At 43.9% G+C, this 17,714-nt stretch overlaps 2 protein-coding genes and 1 long non-coding RNA gene across 3 annotated transcripts in view; 1 reads left to right on the top strand and 2 right to left on the bottom strand.

The window, feature by feature from the left end:
* Nucleotides 1-17,446, bottom strand: part of MRPL13 (mitochondrial ribosomal protein L13) — a 34,871-nt gene extending 17,425 nt beyond the window's left edge. The window contains exons 1-4 of the mRNA XM_082235979.1: nucleotides 17,308-17,446; nucleotides 12,465-12,588; nucleotides 10,673-10,766; nucleotides 9,615-9,675 (exon numbers count right to left, since the gene is read on the bottom strand). Coding sequence (XP_082092105.1) covers nucleotides 9,615-9,675; nucleotides 10,673-10,766; nucleotides 12,465-12,588; nucleotides 17,308-17,334 — 306 coding nt within the window. The 5' untranslated portion in view covers nucleotides 17,335-17,446. The remainder of the gene's footprint in view (nucleotides 1-9,614; nucleotides 9,676-10,672; nucleotides 10,767-12,464; nucleotides 12,589-17,307) is intronic.
* The window catches only part of LOC309539699, a 357,400-nt gene that overhangs the window by 126,167 nt on the left and 213,519 nt on the right, over nucleotides 1-17,714 (bottom strand). The gene's annotated exons all lie outside the window — the stretch shown is intronic.
* The window catches only part of MTBP (MDM2 binding protein), a 29,999-nt gene continuing 29,766 nt past the window's right edge, over nucleotides 17,482-17,714 (top strand). Inside the window, exon 1 of the mRNA XM_082235567.1 lies at nucleotides 17,482-17,601. Within this exon, the coding sequence (XP_082091693.1) occupies nucleotides 17,532-17,601 (70 nt within the window). The 5' untranslated portion in view covers nucleotides 17,482-17,531. The remainder of the gene's footprint in view (nucleotides 17,602-17,714) is intronic.

Consider the following 17,714-nt stretch of genomic DNA (forward strand, 5'->3'; position numbering starts at 1 on the left):
GGATTTCAAATGAATAAATAATAATCATAATAAATAGGACACAAAACAAATTTAACCAGATATTAAAGAAGGGCAGCGACAGGTGGGGAATGCAGGACACACCTCCCAGTTTTGAGGTACTGTGTAGCTTTGTCTTTAACTGCGGGCATTGAAGCCTATGAAAATTATTTGCTTAGCGATTTGCTCAAGATGAACAGGCCCATTAATAGCAAAGGTGAATAAGATCTATGGACCAATATTCGTCTATACAAAGGAACAACAGCTGAGTGCTAACAACAACAACAACAACAACAACAACATGCCGGCCATCTGACCAGTGCTAAGAGACTCAGATATTTAAGCTAGGGGCCAAATGACTCCTTAAACAAGGTTATAGGCTCTAAATTGAATGTCTCGTTGCCATTTTGGGGCAAGACGGCTCTAAAGTCGTATTTTTCAAATGATGGACTGACTGCGATTGATTCTCCGTTAAACATCTGGCTAGTTCATATCACAACCTTGAGCTAGGTTGAGAACTTTGAGAACTTAAAGAAGAAAAGTCACTTGATCCAGGGACAGTCCACACAGGTATTGGCCTATTCCAACCTCTTTTTCTTAATAGCAACACCTCCTGCACAGAAAAAATGCATTTTGGTTCCAGAAATCCATTCCAGTTGTGCAGATAAAAAATAACTGATAGAATTCTACAGGATGCGGTATTAGTCCAGATGGTGGAGATGTCAGGCCCATTCTGGCACCCAGGCATTTTCACTTGGACTCAAGCGGTCAAAAGTCAGGTGCAAAATACACCAGGGGCCTGGCTAATTCCGAACACTGCATCTGACTGGGTTGCGCCAGCTCTGGGAGACTTCCAGCAAATCATAAAATCACAGTAAAACATCACACCTTAAAAACTTTGCCCTAAAGATCTGAGTATGCCGATATGCTCCTTTGCATCAAAACTGGAAAGCTATACAGACTTTACCTAAAGGGAAACTGTTATATAAAAGCAAACCTCAAAACAGAGGACTTCTAATTCTAGAACTGTGGCTGTACTGCACCAATCTGTCAAAGGGTGTACTTTTTTTTTTTTTTTAAAAAAATATGCAATTAGCAATTGGAGATCAGCTTACATGATCAAGATATGTGCCTGCAGCTTAGGTTGAAGAGTGCGAAATAAAGTGATGGAAAAAATAACCAACAAGTAATCGGAATTGTGAAAATCAGAACAGACATTAGTCATTGCAAAATGCTGGTATATGTGTAATTTAATATCCTGTGTAAGGTATTTAATAGAAGAACTAATCTAATGTAACTTCCTCTGCAGTTAATAGTCACTACACAATTCTGGAATACAGTCAACAAAAGTAATTGGAAAACTCTGGAGGGAGAGGATCCTTTGCTTCATTTTTTTTTTTTTTGCAGTGCATATCAATGTTAAACTTCAATTCCCAATAACCAGATATGCAGAAAAACTCATGATGAGTGCAAGTTCTATTATACTTGTCAGATCTCTTGAGCAACACAATCCTCTTCCTTTTTACTCAAAAATTACTGTTTCCAGTAGAGCTTACTTACTCACATGCAAGTGCATATGAGAACCATAAGAAACCTATATTAATTGCTGGTGTTCCCATTCTGAACATGGTTTAGTTCCCCAGCTTTTCGAATGAACACCCCAGAATTGAAGTCCTTTAGATCCTTCAGCCCCTGTGTGCATAACACACTGAAAAATATTTTGCCCATTTTGTTTTAAAACGTCTGCTTTTTTTTATTACATAAACCTGCCTTCAGATTTGGAGTTAAGAACTCTTGGAGTGCATTATAATAAGAACTGCTGTGTCGTTTTGCATCTGGAATTTCTTTCTCGTCAGGGCAGTTTCAACGGTTTTACGTCTAGGATTTGTTTACAGTAGAAACTACTATATTTTTCAGGTGCTTTTTGTGTGTGTGTGTGTGCATTAAATCCTGAATAAAAGCCACAAAAGATGCCATAAATGTTAGTTTTCAACAGACAGTTTACAAAGCCAGTAAGAGCAATGCAATCTGGAAGGAACATAAAAGCCACAAGTCAAAAGCCAGAAACTTTCACTTCCAAGCTTCAAGTGCTCACGTGCTCCTCTTTCAAATACAAAGGAGAGAGCTCTATACGTTTCCACATCTGCCGGCAGAGTGGTTTCACACAATTGCACCTCATATTACAGTTGGCTTAAAAAACCCACCTTGGCTAAATTAAGGGAGATTCAAGGTATTTTTCTTTTGTTCAAATCAGGCTCCTGGGGCGCTACCTTGAATCGGGGGGAAAGAGATTCAATCCTCGCCCTGTACTGCAACGATCCCCAATACTACTCAAATTGCACCCCTCTATTCTGCCTTCATGTTTCCCCCTCTACACTTTATAGCTGCTCTTGGGACATGGGTTCATTCCAGTCTCCTGATGCAAGCTGAGCTACCCTCAAATACACTAGGAGATTCAATCACACCTTTCTCACGTAAGATGCAGTTGTGCCCTCTTGATGACATGGTTTGGACTGGAGGGTCATATTTATTTTAGAAATGCATACCCCTCACTCATCACCAGTGTGTTCCCAGGTTGGCTTGCAAGAAAAATGAAAACTATAAAGCAGCTAATAAATATACTCCCATCAATAAAACACAGAAAAACCACCACCAGAGATTTATGAACTCCTACTTACTTATAAGGCGGGTGGCGCTGTGGGTAAAAGCCTCAGCGCCTAGGGCTTGCCGATCGAAAGGTCGGCGGTTCGAATCCCCGCGGCCGGGTGCGCTCCCGCTGCTCGGTCCCAGCGCCTGCCAACCTAGCAGTTCGAAAGCACCCCCGGGTGCAAGTAGATAAATAGGTACCGCTTACTAGCGGGAAGGTAAACGGCGTTCCGTGTGCTGCGCTGGCTAGCCAGATGCAGCTTTGTCACGCTGGCCACGTGACCTGGAAGTGTCTCCGGACAGCGCTGGCCCCCGGCCTATAGATGTGAGATGGGCGCACAAACCCCAGAGTCTGTCAAGACTGGCCCGTTCGGGCAGGGGTACCTTTACCTTTACCTTTACTTACTTATAGCAGGAGGAGAACGTGGGAAGAGAGACTTTTCAGTTGCTTATATCCTCAGGACTCACTGTCAGTCCCAATAACATCAGAATAGCAACATCAGTTAATAAGGCAACGTCTATTTCATCTTTATTTAATTGTTGTTATCATGTTCTTTAGCAACAAATTGCCACCTCTTTAAGTGAAACGTGCTCTCTGCTGGATCGTGGCACAACTTGTGAATAGGAGTTAGATGCATTAACCAAAGCAGGGGAAAATTTATGGTAAGTCACAAATGAATTTAAGCCACAAATGAGATGTGGGCGTATGCATCCCTTTCTCAACCCATGCATAGTTCGTCACCTTCTGCATAGTTTGTCACTGACCCAAGTATGGAAGACAAGCACTAACCATAGTTTCTGAAATCAGACATCATGGTAGACAGTAAACCACATGCAAAGGGGGTGAGGGGAAGAACCCTTTCTCAGTTCTCCAAATTATGGTGTGGGGCATTGTCAGGACAAAGCAGACACTAGCTGAGTCAACCAACTCTTGATTTCATTTGGTTGACATTCTTCAAAAAAGTAGTTCTGTGGTTCTTCAGTTTTGCATTTCTATTTACATGTGTCTTGGCCTGTACATAGGAATTAGCAGCTGAGAAGCATTATTGGGTGAGGAAGTCCAACTCCTTGAAATCAGGGACTATCAGATGGGGAACCCCCTTGACAGGACATTGAGTCCTTGGGCTGCTAGTTGCTTATCCCTCTTCTAAAATATAATATAAAAACTCAACAGGGGGGGAAAAGCAAAATGCTAACATTAAGCAGTTCCTGAAAAGTTTGGACAAGCTCTCTAGTAAGGAACTAATAAAACTGCCAAACAGACAGCTGTGAAGAAAATATATAATGTATATATAATTTAAAAATGTGTATATATAAATACACCCATATAATAGTTGGAAAGGCAGAGATCTGGAAGAAGTAACTAAACTTTCCAAGAAAATCTGGCCGACTCATTATTATTTGAGAAGACATTGGTATAATGAAGCAAATTCAAGAAGAAAAATCTGGTTTAAAAATTGAATAATGCTGATTCCAGCACACAAAAAACCACTGGAAAAGTGATCTGTTAAGAGAGATAGTGTATGGTATCAGCAAAAAAAGGTGAAAAGAAAACCCAGTTATTGATGGAAGTCTTTGGATAAAGTGCCATTCTTCTTTTAAATATGCTGGTGAGAGCTGGTTTGCTAATTGACTAACGGAAGCATTAGAACCAAAAAGCTGCCTGCATCAGCCCTAAATACCATATTTTTCCATGTACCGTATAAGACGACCTTTTTTCTGATTTTTTTGTGATAAATTGAGGGTCGTCTTATACACGGGTTAATGTGCTAAGTAAATGAGGGCCGGTGCTTCGGCGGTAGCAGGGAAATGTCGGAGAGGAGGCTGCTTACCCGCTCTTCCCGGCTTAGGAAGAGTATTTGGTTTGTGCCAGTATGCAGTTTATTACAGCACCAGTTCTGTCAGCCAGAGCGGGGGATCATCAAAAAGCTGCTCAACAGCTCAGCGAACTTACAAAAGAAGCTCAACAACTGTTGAGGGCTCCCAAAAATAGGGGTCTTATACATGGGGTCTGTATAGTAAAAGCTATGGTTTTCCCAGTAGTGATGTATGGAAGTGAAAGCTGGACCATAAAGAAGGCTGAGCGCCGAAGAATTGATGCTTTTGAATTATGGTGCTGGAGGAGACTCTTGAGAGTCCCACGGACTGCAAGAAGATCAAACGTATCCATTCTTAAGGGAATCAGCCCTGAGTGTTCACTGGAAGGACAGATCCTGAAGCATGAGGACACCTCATGAGAAGGGAAGACTCCCTGGTAAAGACCCTGATGTTGGGAAAGATTGAGGGCACAAGGAGAAGGGGACGATGGAGGGCAAGATGGTTGGACAGTGTTCTCGAAGCTACCAGCATGAGTTTGACCAAACTGCGGGAGGCAGTGGAAGACAGGAGTGCCTGGCGTGCTCTGGTCCATGGAGTCACTAAGAGTCAGACACGACTAAACGACTAAACAACAACAACAACAACAATACATGGGGTCGTGTTATACACGAAAAAATGAAGTGCAAGGAATGAAAAAGAAGGTGCCTTAAACCAAACTGGACCCTCTAGTCTATCTAAGTTCAGTATCTTCATTGATTGAAACCTTTGAGAATCACTGCCAGTCTTTTCCAGCCCTACCTAGAAATGCCATAGATGGAACTGGAGTCTTTCTGCGTGCAAAGTGTAGACTTCCACTATGCTACTGCCCTTCTGAGTTAAACTAAACTAAAAGTTAGTCTCAGACTGGGAAACCTCACCTTCCCAGAAGAACTATAGGGAAAGAATAACGAAATGGGTGCACATTTAGGCAGAGAGGTTATCTTACATAATGAGAAGAGATTTATCTTAGAGAAGAGAAATTAAAAGGAAAAAAATGTATAGAGCAAGGAGTATAATATAGGCACAGTTTCTCTGAAATACATAGAATTGCAAGGGGGGGGGAGACACGTTATAGAGGTTTCGGCTACTTTTCCACTTGTAAAAACTATAGTTTTAAGCTAAATGGACTTGCATGCCAAATTTGATAGACCTTAGTTCCAACTGCCTTATTTCTGGATTTCTTCTACAAAACAATTTGAATTCTAAAGTAGAGTTGTGCAGCAGTGTTTTTTTCAAGAAGGGAATTGCAATTATCGCATGGTGGAATAGAAGTTTGCATCTTTCCCCCACAATACCTTCTTCCAAATACATGAAGATAAGCAATTTTTATGGGAGAACAACTGAAATAAGTGCACATTCATTCCCAAATGAATGGAGCTCTTTCTGAGAGAAGACAAACTTCTTAAACAACACAGCTGATTACAGCTTTGATCCTTACACAATTTATTCCAAATTTTACTTTCAAAACTGATGCTACATTCTGCACTTTTAGGCAACTGCAGTATGCAGTGTGCCTGCCCCACCACCCAATGTCCTTTTCTCCAAAGCCCCTTTCACATCCATCTCCCTGCTTCATTTTCGTTTACTAGTCCCCCAGCTGATCTCGCTCTTCCTTTCTATTTGCCCTGATGTCTCTTTCTCAAAAACGCTCTGCTAATCAATATACAGTGGTACCTTGGGTTACATATGCTTCAGATTACAGACTCCACTAACCCAGAAATATTACCTCGGGTTAAGAACTTTGCTTCAGGATGAGAACAGAAATCGTGCTCTGGTGGCACGGCGGCAGCGGGAGCCCCCATTAGCTAAAGTGGTGCTTCAGGTTAAGTACAGTTTCAGGTTAATAACGGACCTCTAGAACAAATTAACCTGAGGTACCACTGTACTCAGCTCTGAATATTGGGATAGAGGAAGACAAAACCAGAGCCCATTCGATATTAAAAGCAGACCTTTTAATGATTTTTTTGGAACAAGGTTTTTCTCCACTTGTCCCTCTGTTAGTCCAGGCAAGTCTCTGCTGAAGTTATTAACTGGGATAGTCTATCACAGGGATGTCTAATCGGTCAACCGCGATTTGACAGGTCAACCTCTGGTTGATATTGGTCGATGGCGGGCTCATTTTCCTCTGCGGGAAAAGAATACTCTTTCCTGTATTTGCGCACGATTTCAAGAACGGAAGATGGTGCCCCCCCCCAAGAAATAGGCAGAAGTATTTGCTGTTTCTCCTAAAAAAAAGGTCAACGACTTTGGCTTGCTCCCCTTAAAAAAAAGGTCAACATCTTAGGTCCGTCCCCCCATGGGTAGATCACTGCTAGTTTTTTTATCTGGGAGCAGATCGCATTTTCTTGGAAGTTGGACATCCCTGGTCTATTACATCGCTTGGGTCCTGACATGATCTAAGGCGGGTTTTAAAAACTGCACTGCCAGCGCATAATCCAGAGCAAATGGCAGCAGCACAGTATTTCTGTGTCTAACATTGAGGCATGTTAAGTTCTGCTGCCCTCAAGTGTTCACTGGCCAACATGTGCAACTGACACAAAAAATAAAACTGAAAACCCATTTGTCACAAAAGGCTGATTTAGCCAAAGAATCTATCATTCATCTGTAAGCACCAAGTCGGTTTCTGAAAACTTTTATTTTAAACTACATCATTATTACTACGACTGCTGCTGCTGCTACATGACTTACCGTACCTTTCCATATATAAGACTATATTTTTTTGTTGAAAAATCATGCTAAAAAATTGCGGTCGTCTTATACATGGGACGCGGGTGGCGCTGTGGGTTAAGCCATAGAACCTAGGACTTGCTGATCGGAAGGTCAGCGGTTCAAATCCCCATAACGAAGTGAGCTCCCGTTGCTCAGTCCCTGCTCCTGCCAACCTAGCAGTTCCAAAGCACATCAAGTGCAAGTAGATAAATAGGTACTGCTCTGGCGGGAAGGTAAACGGTGTTTCTGTGTGCTGATCTGGTTCACCAGAAGCAGCTTAGTTATGCTGGCCACATGACCCGGAAGCTGTACGCCGGCTCCCTCGGCCAATAAAGCAAGATGAGCATTGCAACCCCAGAGTCGGCCACAACTCGACTTAATGGTCGGGGGTCCTTTTACCTTTACCTTTTTATACATGGATAGTGAATAGGGTGGACGTTTGATTGGTTGCTGCTGCATCTGTTAGTGGCTATTGTGCATGTGATTGGTTGCTGTATTGATGGGTGGTGCTGACTGGCTGACGCTGCAGCAATTGGGCGGGCGATCGGCAGCTTCTGCCGGCGAGGGGACAGACGGGAGGTGGATTTTGTGACGCGTGCAGGTGAGCGATTTACGGCAACCCCCCCAAAAAGCTCAACAACCCTGTGTAATGTCTCCCCATTTTCTGAATTTTGAGTCCCCAGAAATAGGGGGCATCTTATCCATGGGGGCGTCTTACAGACGGAAAAGTATGACAACTACCAGTTAGCTCATCTAGGAGAAGAGAACTCTGATTCTAAACCTCCACTACCATGCGGAATATCCATGGGAGGGGGGGGGAAGGCTCAGGAGTAAACCCTACACAAATCACTCAGACTCAATACACCAAGTACCCCAAAGAACATGGACAAAACATGGCCCCTAACGAGTGTGATAAATATCAAGGATTTAAAAAGCCAGATTTAAGGTTTTTTTATTATTTATTAAGATGACTATGAAATTTCTCTTCAAAATAATTTGGCTATCACCACAGAATCTGAATAACAAGAGGAGGGAAGGCAGTTTGACAAGAGATAGAGAAGCTATTCAGCCACAGGGAACAGCATGGCAGAAAGCATGGAAATGAGTTTTGGCGGTACAGAAACGTCGAGAACGGCCACATGGGAGAGAACAGAAAGTTAAGGTGAGGGGAGAGTCTCCATCAGGCAAGGCCTCCTTCCACCTGCCCTGCTCTACCCTCTGCTTCTCAATGTGTATTGTATTGTTTTATGTACTGTGGCTTGCTGTTGTTTTATTGATTATAGTTTAGATATTATTGTAACTGTTGAGTGGATTTCTGTTTAACTTTTATATGTTGATATTATTGTTTTATACTATTCTATTTGATTGTTGAATATTACTTTTTTGATGCAGACTGCCTATTTTAAAGTTATGTTTTATTATCACATTTTTGTATTGCATTAGATTTTGTTATAAGACGTATATTTTTTGTTTCTTCAGCTTGTAAACCGCCTTGAGTATTGTATGATAGAAAGGCGGTATACAATTAAAAATGATGAAATGTTGATGATAAGAAGTTTGGTGTAGAGACTGAGAGCTGTAAAATGAGGACCAGAAAACTGACTGGGGCGGCTGCAGCTTCAGAAATGAAATAAGACACATGGCATTTTGAATTGCATTGCACTGTGGGCACTTGCTGTATAGTGCCTGCAATGTAATTAACCACCCTCTTAGTCCCATATAATCTAGCCTCATAATGTCACTCCCCACCCCTGCAAAAAAAGAGAGATGATCATGGTGTGCATGGTTACCCACCAACTATTATGTCCAGGAGAGACACCACCATTCTAATCTCATGCAGCAAGCCCCTTCAACTGCAAAGATGTGACAGTCTCTTAATGATTGCATGGGAAGGCTCTCAATGCTAGGACCTGGCCACTGCTTCATGTGGGAGGCAAATGAGGCGCTGTGGGTTAAACCAGAGCCTAGGACTTGCCGATCAGAAGGTTGACAGTTCAAATCCCCGTGACGGGGTGAGCTCCCATTGCTCGGTCACTGCTCCTGCCAACCTAGCAGTTCGAAAGCACCTCAAAGTAGATAAATAGGTACCGCTCCGGTGGGAAGGTAAACGGTGTTTCTGTGTGCTGATCTGGTTCACCAGAAGTGGCTTAGTCATGCTGGCCACATGACCTGGAAGCTGTACTCCGGCTCCCTTGGCCAATAAAGCGAGATGAGTGCCGCAACCCCAGAGTCGGCCACGACTGGACCTAATGGTCAGGGGTCCCTTCACCTTTACCTTTAGCCCCGAGAGGAGAGCCCATGTCACTGTGGCACTCTGCCTGCAATATGGTCCACTTGAAATGAAGCCAGAACATTGCAAAGAGAAGTCATTTAGAGAGGCAGAACGAGAGAACATGCTCACTTACTGCGGTTGGGTCCCTTAGATGAAGCTGAGTTGCCGTCACCTGTTTGAAGCCACCAGGGTATCTATAATACAAAATGACAAGGAAATTCAGAAGCGTAGCTAAATAAGAGAACGATAGCAAAGATTGCCATCTTGCAAATAAAAACATGCATATGCTCAATGTAAGCTCGCTCGCTAGTGAATTGCATTGTTTATGGTTTTATAAGTATTTTATTGATGTTGATTCATATCATCTCGTCGTTTCATTGATATTTTCAGAACCAACCATATTCACGTGACTGATTTGTGTTAACCATATTTCTAGTTACAGGTAGGTAGCCGTGTTGGTCTGCCGTAGTAAAAAGAAAATTAAAAAAAATCCTTCCAGTAGCACCTTAGAGACCAACTAAGTTTGTTATTGGTATGAGCTTTGGTGTGCATGCACACTTCTTCAGTGCACACCAAAGCTCATACCAATAACAAACTTAGTTGGTCTCTAAGGTGCTACTGGAAGGAATTTTTAAATTTTGTTTTCCATATTGAATTTTAAATGACTGTATCCTGACCTGGGACTTGCTGGTGAAGGGCAGATGAGGATAATATTAATAATTTGTATGTTATGTTATGAGAGCTCCAAGTTTGGAGCTGGAAAGGAAGGCGGGGCATGCTGGATTGGCCCTGTGTGCCTCAGCAATGCAGCAGCCAAACATCCCCTTGCCTGCTTCTGCGCTTTGGAGCTGGAGAGGGAATTGTCTCCATCCCCTTCTGCAACTCCAAGGCTAGAAGGAAGGTTCAGACTTAGAATGGTTGCTAAAGGATGGCAGCACATTTGCTGTAGTGAGCAAAAATGTAGACCACCCTGTCACTGGGCTATTTGCTAAAAAAAACCCCACCCTTTACTATGGGAGTTGCACAAGCATTTCCAATAAATATTAGCATATCTTATGCTAAAAATACAAAGCTTCCCTTTTCCGACTTTCTATCAGTAACAACATTCAAAGCCATTTACAGTATATCCGTATTTTACCAACAGTACTGATTTGTTCCATGTTTTTAATCCTTAAGATGTTGAAAGCTTACCCAGTATGTGATGAATACACCTTCTGCTCCCATTTGTTGCCGGAAAAAGCAATGTGCCTTGTGTTTATTATGACAACATGATCTCCAAGGTCACCTAAAAAAAGAAAGAAAAAGGTTTTCAGTTAACAGGATCATCAGCCACCAAACTACTCCAGGTGTATAGCACAATTTCCTCTGGACAAACCATAAACTGTAAACAAGGGCAAGACACTAAGTCAAACCATAGCTTAGTTCACAGCAGTGCAGCAGCAGCAACAGGACCTGAGGAGGAGCACAATAGTGATTACCTCCTCTTCAGGAGCCTGCAAACTTGTGTGCTCATGCTAAGCATGATTTGGCTTAGCATTATGTGTGAACTGAACCCATATCAAGGAACTATCTATGATCCTGTGCAATGTTAAGGAAATATGCATCAAAAGCATTAGTTTTCATGGCATCCATTACAGTGGTACCTCGACCTAAGAATTCGGGCAACACATTCACTCCACAAAACCGGAAGTAGGTGTTCCGGCTAGCAAACTTTGCCCCGGAAGCCAAACGGTGGAAAGGCACCGGTGGCAGGAGGCCTCATTAGGGAAAGTGAGCCTTGGTTTAAGAACGCTTTTGGCTTAAGAACGGACCTCCGGAACGAATTAAGTTCGTAAATGGAGATACCACTGTACTGGCAAAGCTCCTTATAAGTCATGCCCTCATTGGCTACAGAGGGGTATGCAATGTGCAGTCAGCAAGCTACTCAATTTGTGAAGCATGCATTTGGTTTTGGTTTCAGTAGCAGCAGCAGCAGCAGCATGTCAACTTTTTTTTAAGGAGAAGAGAACATGAAAGTAATTCTGCATTTGCTCTGCATCTATTCTCAGATCTACTACATGCAAAATATATTCTGATCATAAGCAACTGGTTATCCTACATCAAAATGGGTGTATTTCGCGGATAAGTGGCTGGGATTCTTGCAAAGCATGTTGAATTAGATGAGCCTTCATAAGATTCAGGAAAGTATTTAAGAAAGAAGGCATACCCGGGATCATTCAACACAGATTAATTATGCCTTAATAGTAAGGAGGGGATGCAGGTGGCGCTGTGGGTTAAACCACAGAGCCTAGGTCTTGCTGATCAGAAGGTCGGCGGTTCGAATCCCTGTGACGGAGCGAGCTCCTGTTGCTCAGTCCCTGCTCCTGCCAACCTAGCAGTTCAAAAGCACGTCAAAGTGCAAGTAGATAAATAAGTACCGCTCTGGCGGGGAAAGTAAACGGCATTACCGTGCTCTGCTCTGGTTCACCAGAAGCGACTTAGTCATGCTGGCCACATGACCCGGAAGCTGTACGCCAGCTCCCTCGGCCAATAAAGTGAGATGAGCGCCGCAACCCCAGAGTCGGCCACGACTGGACCTAATGGCCAGGGGTCCCTTTACGTTTAATAGTAAAGAGATGTTATGCAATGTACTTATTTTGAAAATTTACATGCAGACTGCTAACTGAGAGGACTCCAGTTCAACAACAACAAAAGGGTAATGCAAAACTCAATTCATTCCACTCCAGCTTTAAACTGGGGTTTGTCAATGTGGTCCCATAGGATCACTAGACCCCCTCTGATGCCCTCAGAGTCCACTCTTTGCACTCCCTCTGAAATTAGGCTTGAAAGAATTCTAGAACAGGTGACAGTGTTTGTGGTGCCCACAATTCCTCCAGCCTGAAAATGTGTTCATTGGCTCAAAAAGATTGTTGATCCCTGCTTTAAACAATAAAAACAAATCAGTGCTGATATATCAAACATTTGAATCCCGCGCAGAACTCACTTAGTGCATGGTACACAGGCTTATGCTTCCCCTGAAGTCTGATGGCAGTGATGGCTGCAATTTTTCCTGGCGGTTGCATCTTCGCATCTATAAGATACCAGGCTCGAGCAAATGTGGCCCATTGCTGTAAAGGAATAATGGATCGTGGTTAACATATAGAAATATTATTATTCCTAGTAAACAAAAATCTATGTGCTCATCTCAGTGAGCCATCCCCAGTGCACATTCCTTGATCCATATGACATTAAGAACTGTGGTTTGTCTATTAGGACTGGTTGCATTAAAATAAAATGCAACACCAACGTGCCTAAAGAGGCATTTTTTTCTGCCCTGGGACACAGAAGATGGTCAACAATGAGAGATTCCAACATGTAGTTGGAAAGCAACAGTGGCACCCATACCATAATTTCTCCAGGGTTTTTTTTACCTCAATCCTATGCAGTATAGGTGCACCAACATAACTGAAAATAATAGGCTTAAGTGCACCTTACTCTGCATAGACCGCACACACCTACTTGGGAGTAAGACCTTTAAAGCCTAGGACCCACATACCTACGGGACCACCTCTCCTGGTATGCCCTGCGGAGGACCTTAAGGTCTACAAATGACAACACTTTGGAGGTCCCAAGTCACAAGGTGGTTAGGTTGGTCTCAACTAGGGCCAGGACCTTTTCAGTACTGGCCCTGACTTGGTGAAACACACTGTCACAAGAGACTAGGGCCCTGCGGAATTTGACATCTTTCTGCAGGGCCTGCAGGACAGAGCTGTTCCACCGGGCCTTTGGTTTGGACTCAGTCTGACCCTTATGTTTCCCTCCCCTTATGGTTTTGAACTGTGGACTACTATTAAAAAGAGGTTGCATTTTAAACTGTATTTTAACCCGTGTTTTAATTTTTTTTCTTTCCTCCCCTATTATGTTTTTATTGTGATTTTACTGGTGTTAGCTGCCCTGAGCCCAGCTCTGGCCAGGGAGAGCGCGATATAAATAAAAATCTATTATTATTATTTATTATTATAGTCAGTGGGAATCAGTTCAAAGTAAGCATGAATAATCATAGAATCATAGAATCATAGAGTTGGAAGAGACCACAAGGGCCATCGAGTCCAACCCCCTGCCAAGCAGGAAACACCATCAGAGCACTCCTGACATATGGTTGTCAAGCCTCTGCTTAAAGACCTCCAAAGTAGGAGACTCCACCACACTCCTTGGCAGCAAATTCCACTGTCGAACAGCTCTTACTGTCAGGAAGTTCTTCCTAATGTTTAGGTGGAATCTTCTTTCTTGTAGTTTGGATCCATTGCTCCGTGTCCGCTTCTCCGGAGCAGCAGAAAACAACCTTTCTCCCTCCTCTATGTGACATCCTTTTATATATTTGAACATGGCTATCATATCACCCCTTAACCTCCTCTTCTCCAGGCTAAACATGCCCAGCTCCCTTAGCCGTTCCTCATAAGGCATCGTTTCCAGGCCTTTGACCATTTTGGTTGCCCTCCTCTGGACACGTTCCAGTTTGTCAGTGTCCTTCTTGAATTGTGGTGCCCAGAACTGGACACAGTACTCCAGGTGTGGTCTGACCAGAGCAGAATACAGTGGCACTATTACTTCCCTTGATCTAGATGCTATACTCCTATTGATGCAGCCCAGAATTGCATTGGCTTTTTTAGCTGCCACGTCACACTGTTGGCTCATGTCAAGTTTGTGGTCAACCAAGACTCCTAGATCCTTTTCACATGTACTGCTCTCAAGCCAGGTGTCACCCATCTTGTATTTGTGCCTCTCATTTTTTTTGCCCAAGTGCAATACTTTACATTTCTCCCTGTTAAAATTCATCTTGTTTATTTTTGCCCAGTTCTCTAATCTGTCAAGGTCGTTTTGAAGTGTGATCCTGTCCTCTGGGGTGTTAGCCACCCCTCCCAGTTTGGTGTCATCTGCAAATTTGATCAGGATGCCCTTGAGTCCATCATCCAAGTCGTTGATAAAGATGTTGAATAAGACCGGGCCCAAGACAGAACCCTGTGGCACCCCACTAGTCACTCTTCTCCAGGATGAAGAGGAACCATTGATGAGCACCCTTTGGGTTCGGTCAGTCAGCCCGTTACAAATCCACTGAGTGGTAGCATAGTCAAGACCGCATTTTACCAGCTTCTTTACAAGAATATCATGGGGCACCTTGTCAAATGCCTTGCTGAAATCAAGGTAGGCTACATCCACTGCGTTCCCTTCATCTACCAGGCTTGTAATTCTGTCAAAAAACGAGATCAGGTTAGTCTGACATGACTTATTTTTCAGAAATCCATGCTGACTATTGGTGATCACAGCATTCCTTTCTAGGTGCTCACAGACTGTTTGCTTAATGATCTGCTCCAGAATCTTCCCTGCTATTGATGTCAGACTGACTGGGCGGTAATTATTTGGGTCCTCTCTTTTCCCCTTTTTGAAAATAGGGACAACATTTGCCCTCCTCCAGTCTGCCGGGACTTCGCCTGTTCTCCAGGAATTCTCAAAGATGACTGCCAGTGGTTCTGAGATCACATCTGCCAGTTCTTTTAATACTCTTGGATGCAGTTCATCTGGCCCTGGAGACTTGAATACATCTAAACTAGCCAAATATTCTTGTACTATCTCCTTAGTTATTCTGGGCTGTGTTTCCTTTGCTGAATCATTTGCTCCAAATTCTTCAGGTCGGGCATTGTTTTCTTTATCGGAGAAGACTGAGGCAAAGAAGGCATTGAGGAGTTCAGCCCTTTCTGTGTCCCCTGTTTGCATTTCACCATCTTCTCCTCTGAGTGACCCCACAGTTTCTTTGTTCTTCCTTTTGCTACGAACATACCCATAAAAGCCTTTTTTGTTGCTTTTAACCTCTCTAGCAAGCCTGAGTTCATTCTGTGCTTTAGCTTTTCTGACTTTGTGTCTACATGTGCTGGCTATTTGTTTGAATTCCTCTTTGGTGGTTTCCCCCCTTTTCCATTTTTTGTACACATCCTTTTTAAATCTTAATTCAGTTAAAAGTTCTTTAGATAGCCACCCTGGCTTCTTTAGGCACCTTCCATGTTTCCGTCTCATTGGTATTGCCTGACGTTGTGCTTTTAGTATCTCCCTCTTAACAAACTCCCAGTCATCATGAACTCCCTTTCCTTTTAGTATTGTTGTCCATGGGATCTCACCCAGCACTTCCCTAAGTTTTATGAAGTCGGCTTTCTTAAAGTCAAGAAATTGAGTCCTAGTATGCTTGGCTGCTCCTTTCCGCTGTATAGTAAACTTCAGAAGAGCATGATCACTCGTGCCTAATGATCCTTCCACTTCTACCCCACTAACCAGGTCATCAACATTGGTTAGGACCAGATCTAAAATGGCTGTTCCTCTTGTTGCTTCTCCCACTTTCTGGACAATGAAGTTGTCTGCAAGGCCAGTGAGGAATCTGTTTGACCTTATGCTCTTGGCTGAGTTTGACGTCCAACAAATATCCGCGTAATTGAAGTCCCCCATTACTACTATCTCCCTTCCTTTTGCATGCTTGGCCATCTGTTCCAGGAAGGCATCATCTATGTCCTCCGTTTGGCTTGGGGATCTATAGTAAACTCCCACAATGAGGTCTCTGTTATTCTTCTCTCCCTTAATTTTGACCCAAATGCTCTCACTTTGGCTTTGAGGATCTAAGGCTGAAGCCATATTTTTAAATGTCATTCAGAACAAATTCAGATGTAAAGAACAACATTATAATAAAAATGAAGTTCTGTAGCACGTTAATACATACAGTATATGCCATAATTAGAGTTCCTAACATAACCTTCAATTAACGAGTTAAGCGGGAGGGGGTGTCACACACCACTTGTCACATGCAAATGTGCGTAACGAGACTCAGAGGCAATTTCCAGATTTTCACTGATTCAGCAGCATTCAACAGCTCAGCCAGCATAGTCAATGGTCATGGTAGTTGTAGTCCAGCAAAAAAATCTGGAGGGTCAACAGAGACCAGCCTACTGGAAGTCCGCAGGCAGGGCCCAAGTGCAACTTGTGACTCCCCAGCATACTGCCTCCGACAGTGGAGGGCAGCACATTTTGGCTGAAATACGCAAGGACCAGGCAAGAGAAGGCGCAAGTCCCTTGTCCTTTCCTGGTCACTTTTCTGGGGAGTCTACGCAAGGAGGTGCTCCTGAAAGCCTCCTTTTCCAGGAAAGAGAAGGAAACCAATCAGCATTGCATTTTTACACCCAGAAGGAAATGGGGAGACACTGTTATATGACACCCCGACCTCAATGCTGGAGGCAGAACATGGTTTTACCTAAAGAGTGATTTATACAACCGAGCAATCACACGTTCCCACTAAATATATATGAGTTTATTTGGTAACGTTCATGGATTATCTGACATATCTGGTACCAAATAAAAACCTTGCGTTCCACTATGGGATATATTTTGCATCACCTGTTCTGCTCTAAGCATTTTTTTATATATTATTATTATTATTATTATTATTATTATTATTATTATTATTATCGTTGTGATCTCAGGAGGAAGGGTGGTACAGTATAACAATTCAGGTAACAGCAATAATAATAACCATGTGGCTTTATTCTTAACGACAACATCAACACGTTTCAGCAACGGTTACAGATCCCTTTACGCCCCAGCTGCCCGATTTAAAACGGAAGACACGTTTGCAGCGCGCCGAGTCCCTCCAGACCTTTTGCAATACATTAAAGACAACCCCCCCCCCCTTAAAGAATGCGGATTCACTCCGGATTAAGGCGCGCAGCCAGCCCGGCCCAGACCCGGCCCCGGGATCCAGCAGCCCTGCGTGGCGCCTTTCCGAGGGGAAGGCCGGGGCTCCCTCTTGGTACCTGCGCGGCCTTGGTGAAGCTGGCCATGGCGGCTCCCGGAGGCTGAGGCCTCGCCGCCCGTCCAAGGAGCCTCTCTTGCCGGCCGCCAGCGGAAGGAGGGCGGCGTGCGGCGGCCGAGGCCTGTAGCTCCTCCTCGGGAAGCGGAAGCGGCGCCGGCGGCGAGGCGGGAGCGCCGCCGAGGGAGAGGCGGAGGCGGGAAGCGGGCGCCCGGCGACGCGGCCCTCATGGACCGCCACCTCCTCTTCGTGAGCTGGCGAGGCCGGCGAGGGGAGGCCGGAGCCGAAGGCCGCCCAGGTGCGCGCTTTCTTCCCGCGTGAACCTTATGCCAGGTTTCGTTCACGTGCGCGCGTGTGAATGTCGCGTCTTTCTTGCAGGTTTCATTCACGTGTGCGCGTGTGAACGCCGTG

The sequence above is a fragment of the Podarcis vaucheri genome (genome assembly GCF_965113315.1).
Source record: "Podarcis vaucheri genome assembly, chromosome: 8".
Classification (NCBI taxonomy): Eukaryota; Metazoa; Chordata; class Lepidosauria; order Squamata; family Lacertidae; genus Podarcis; species Podarcis vaucheri.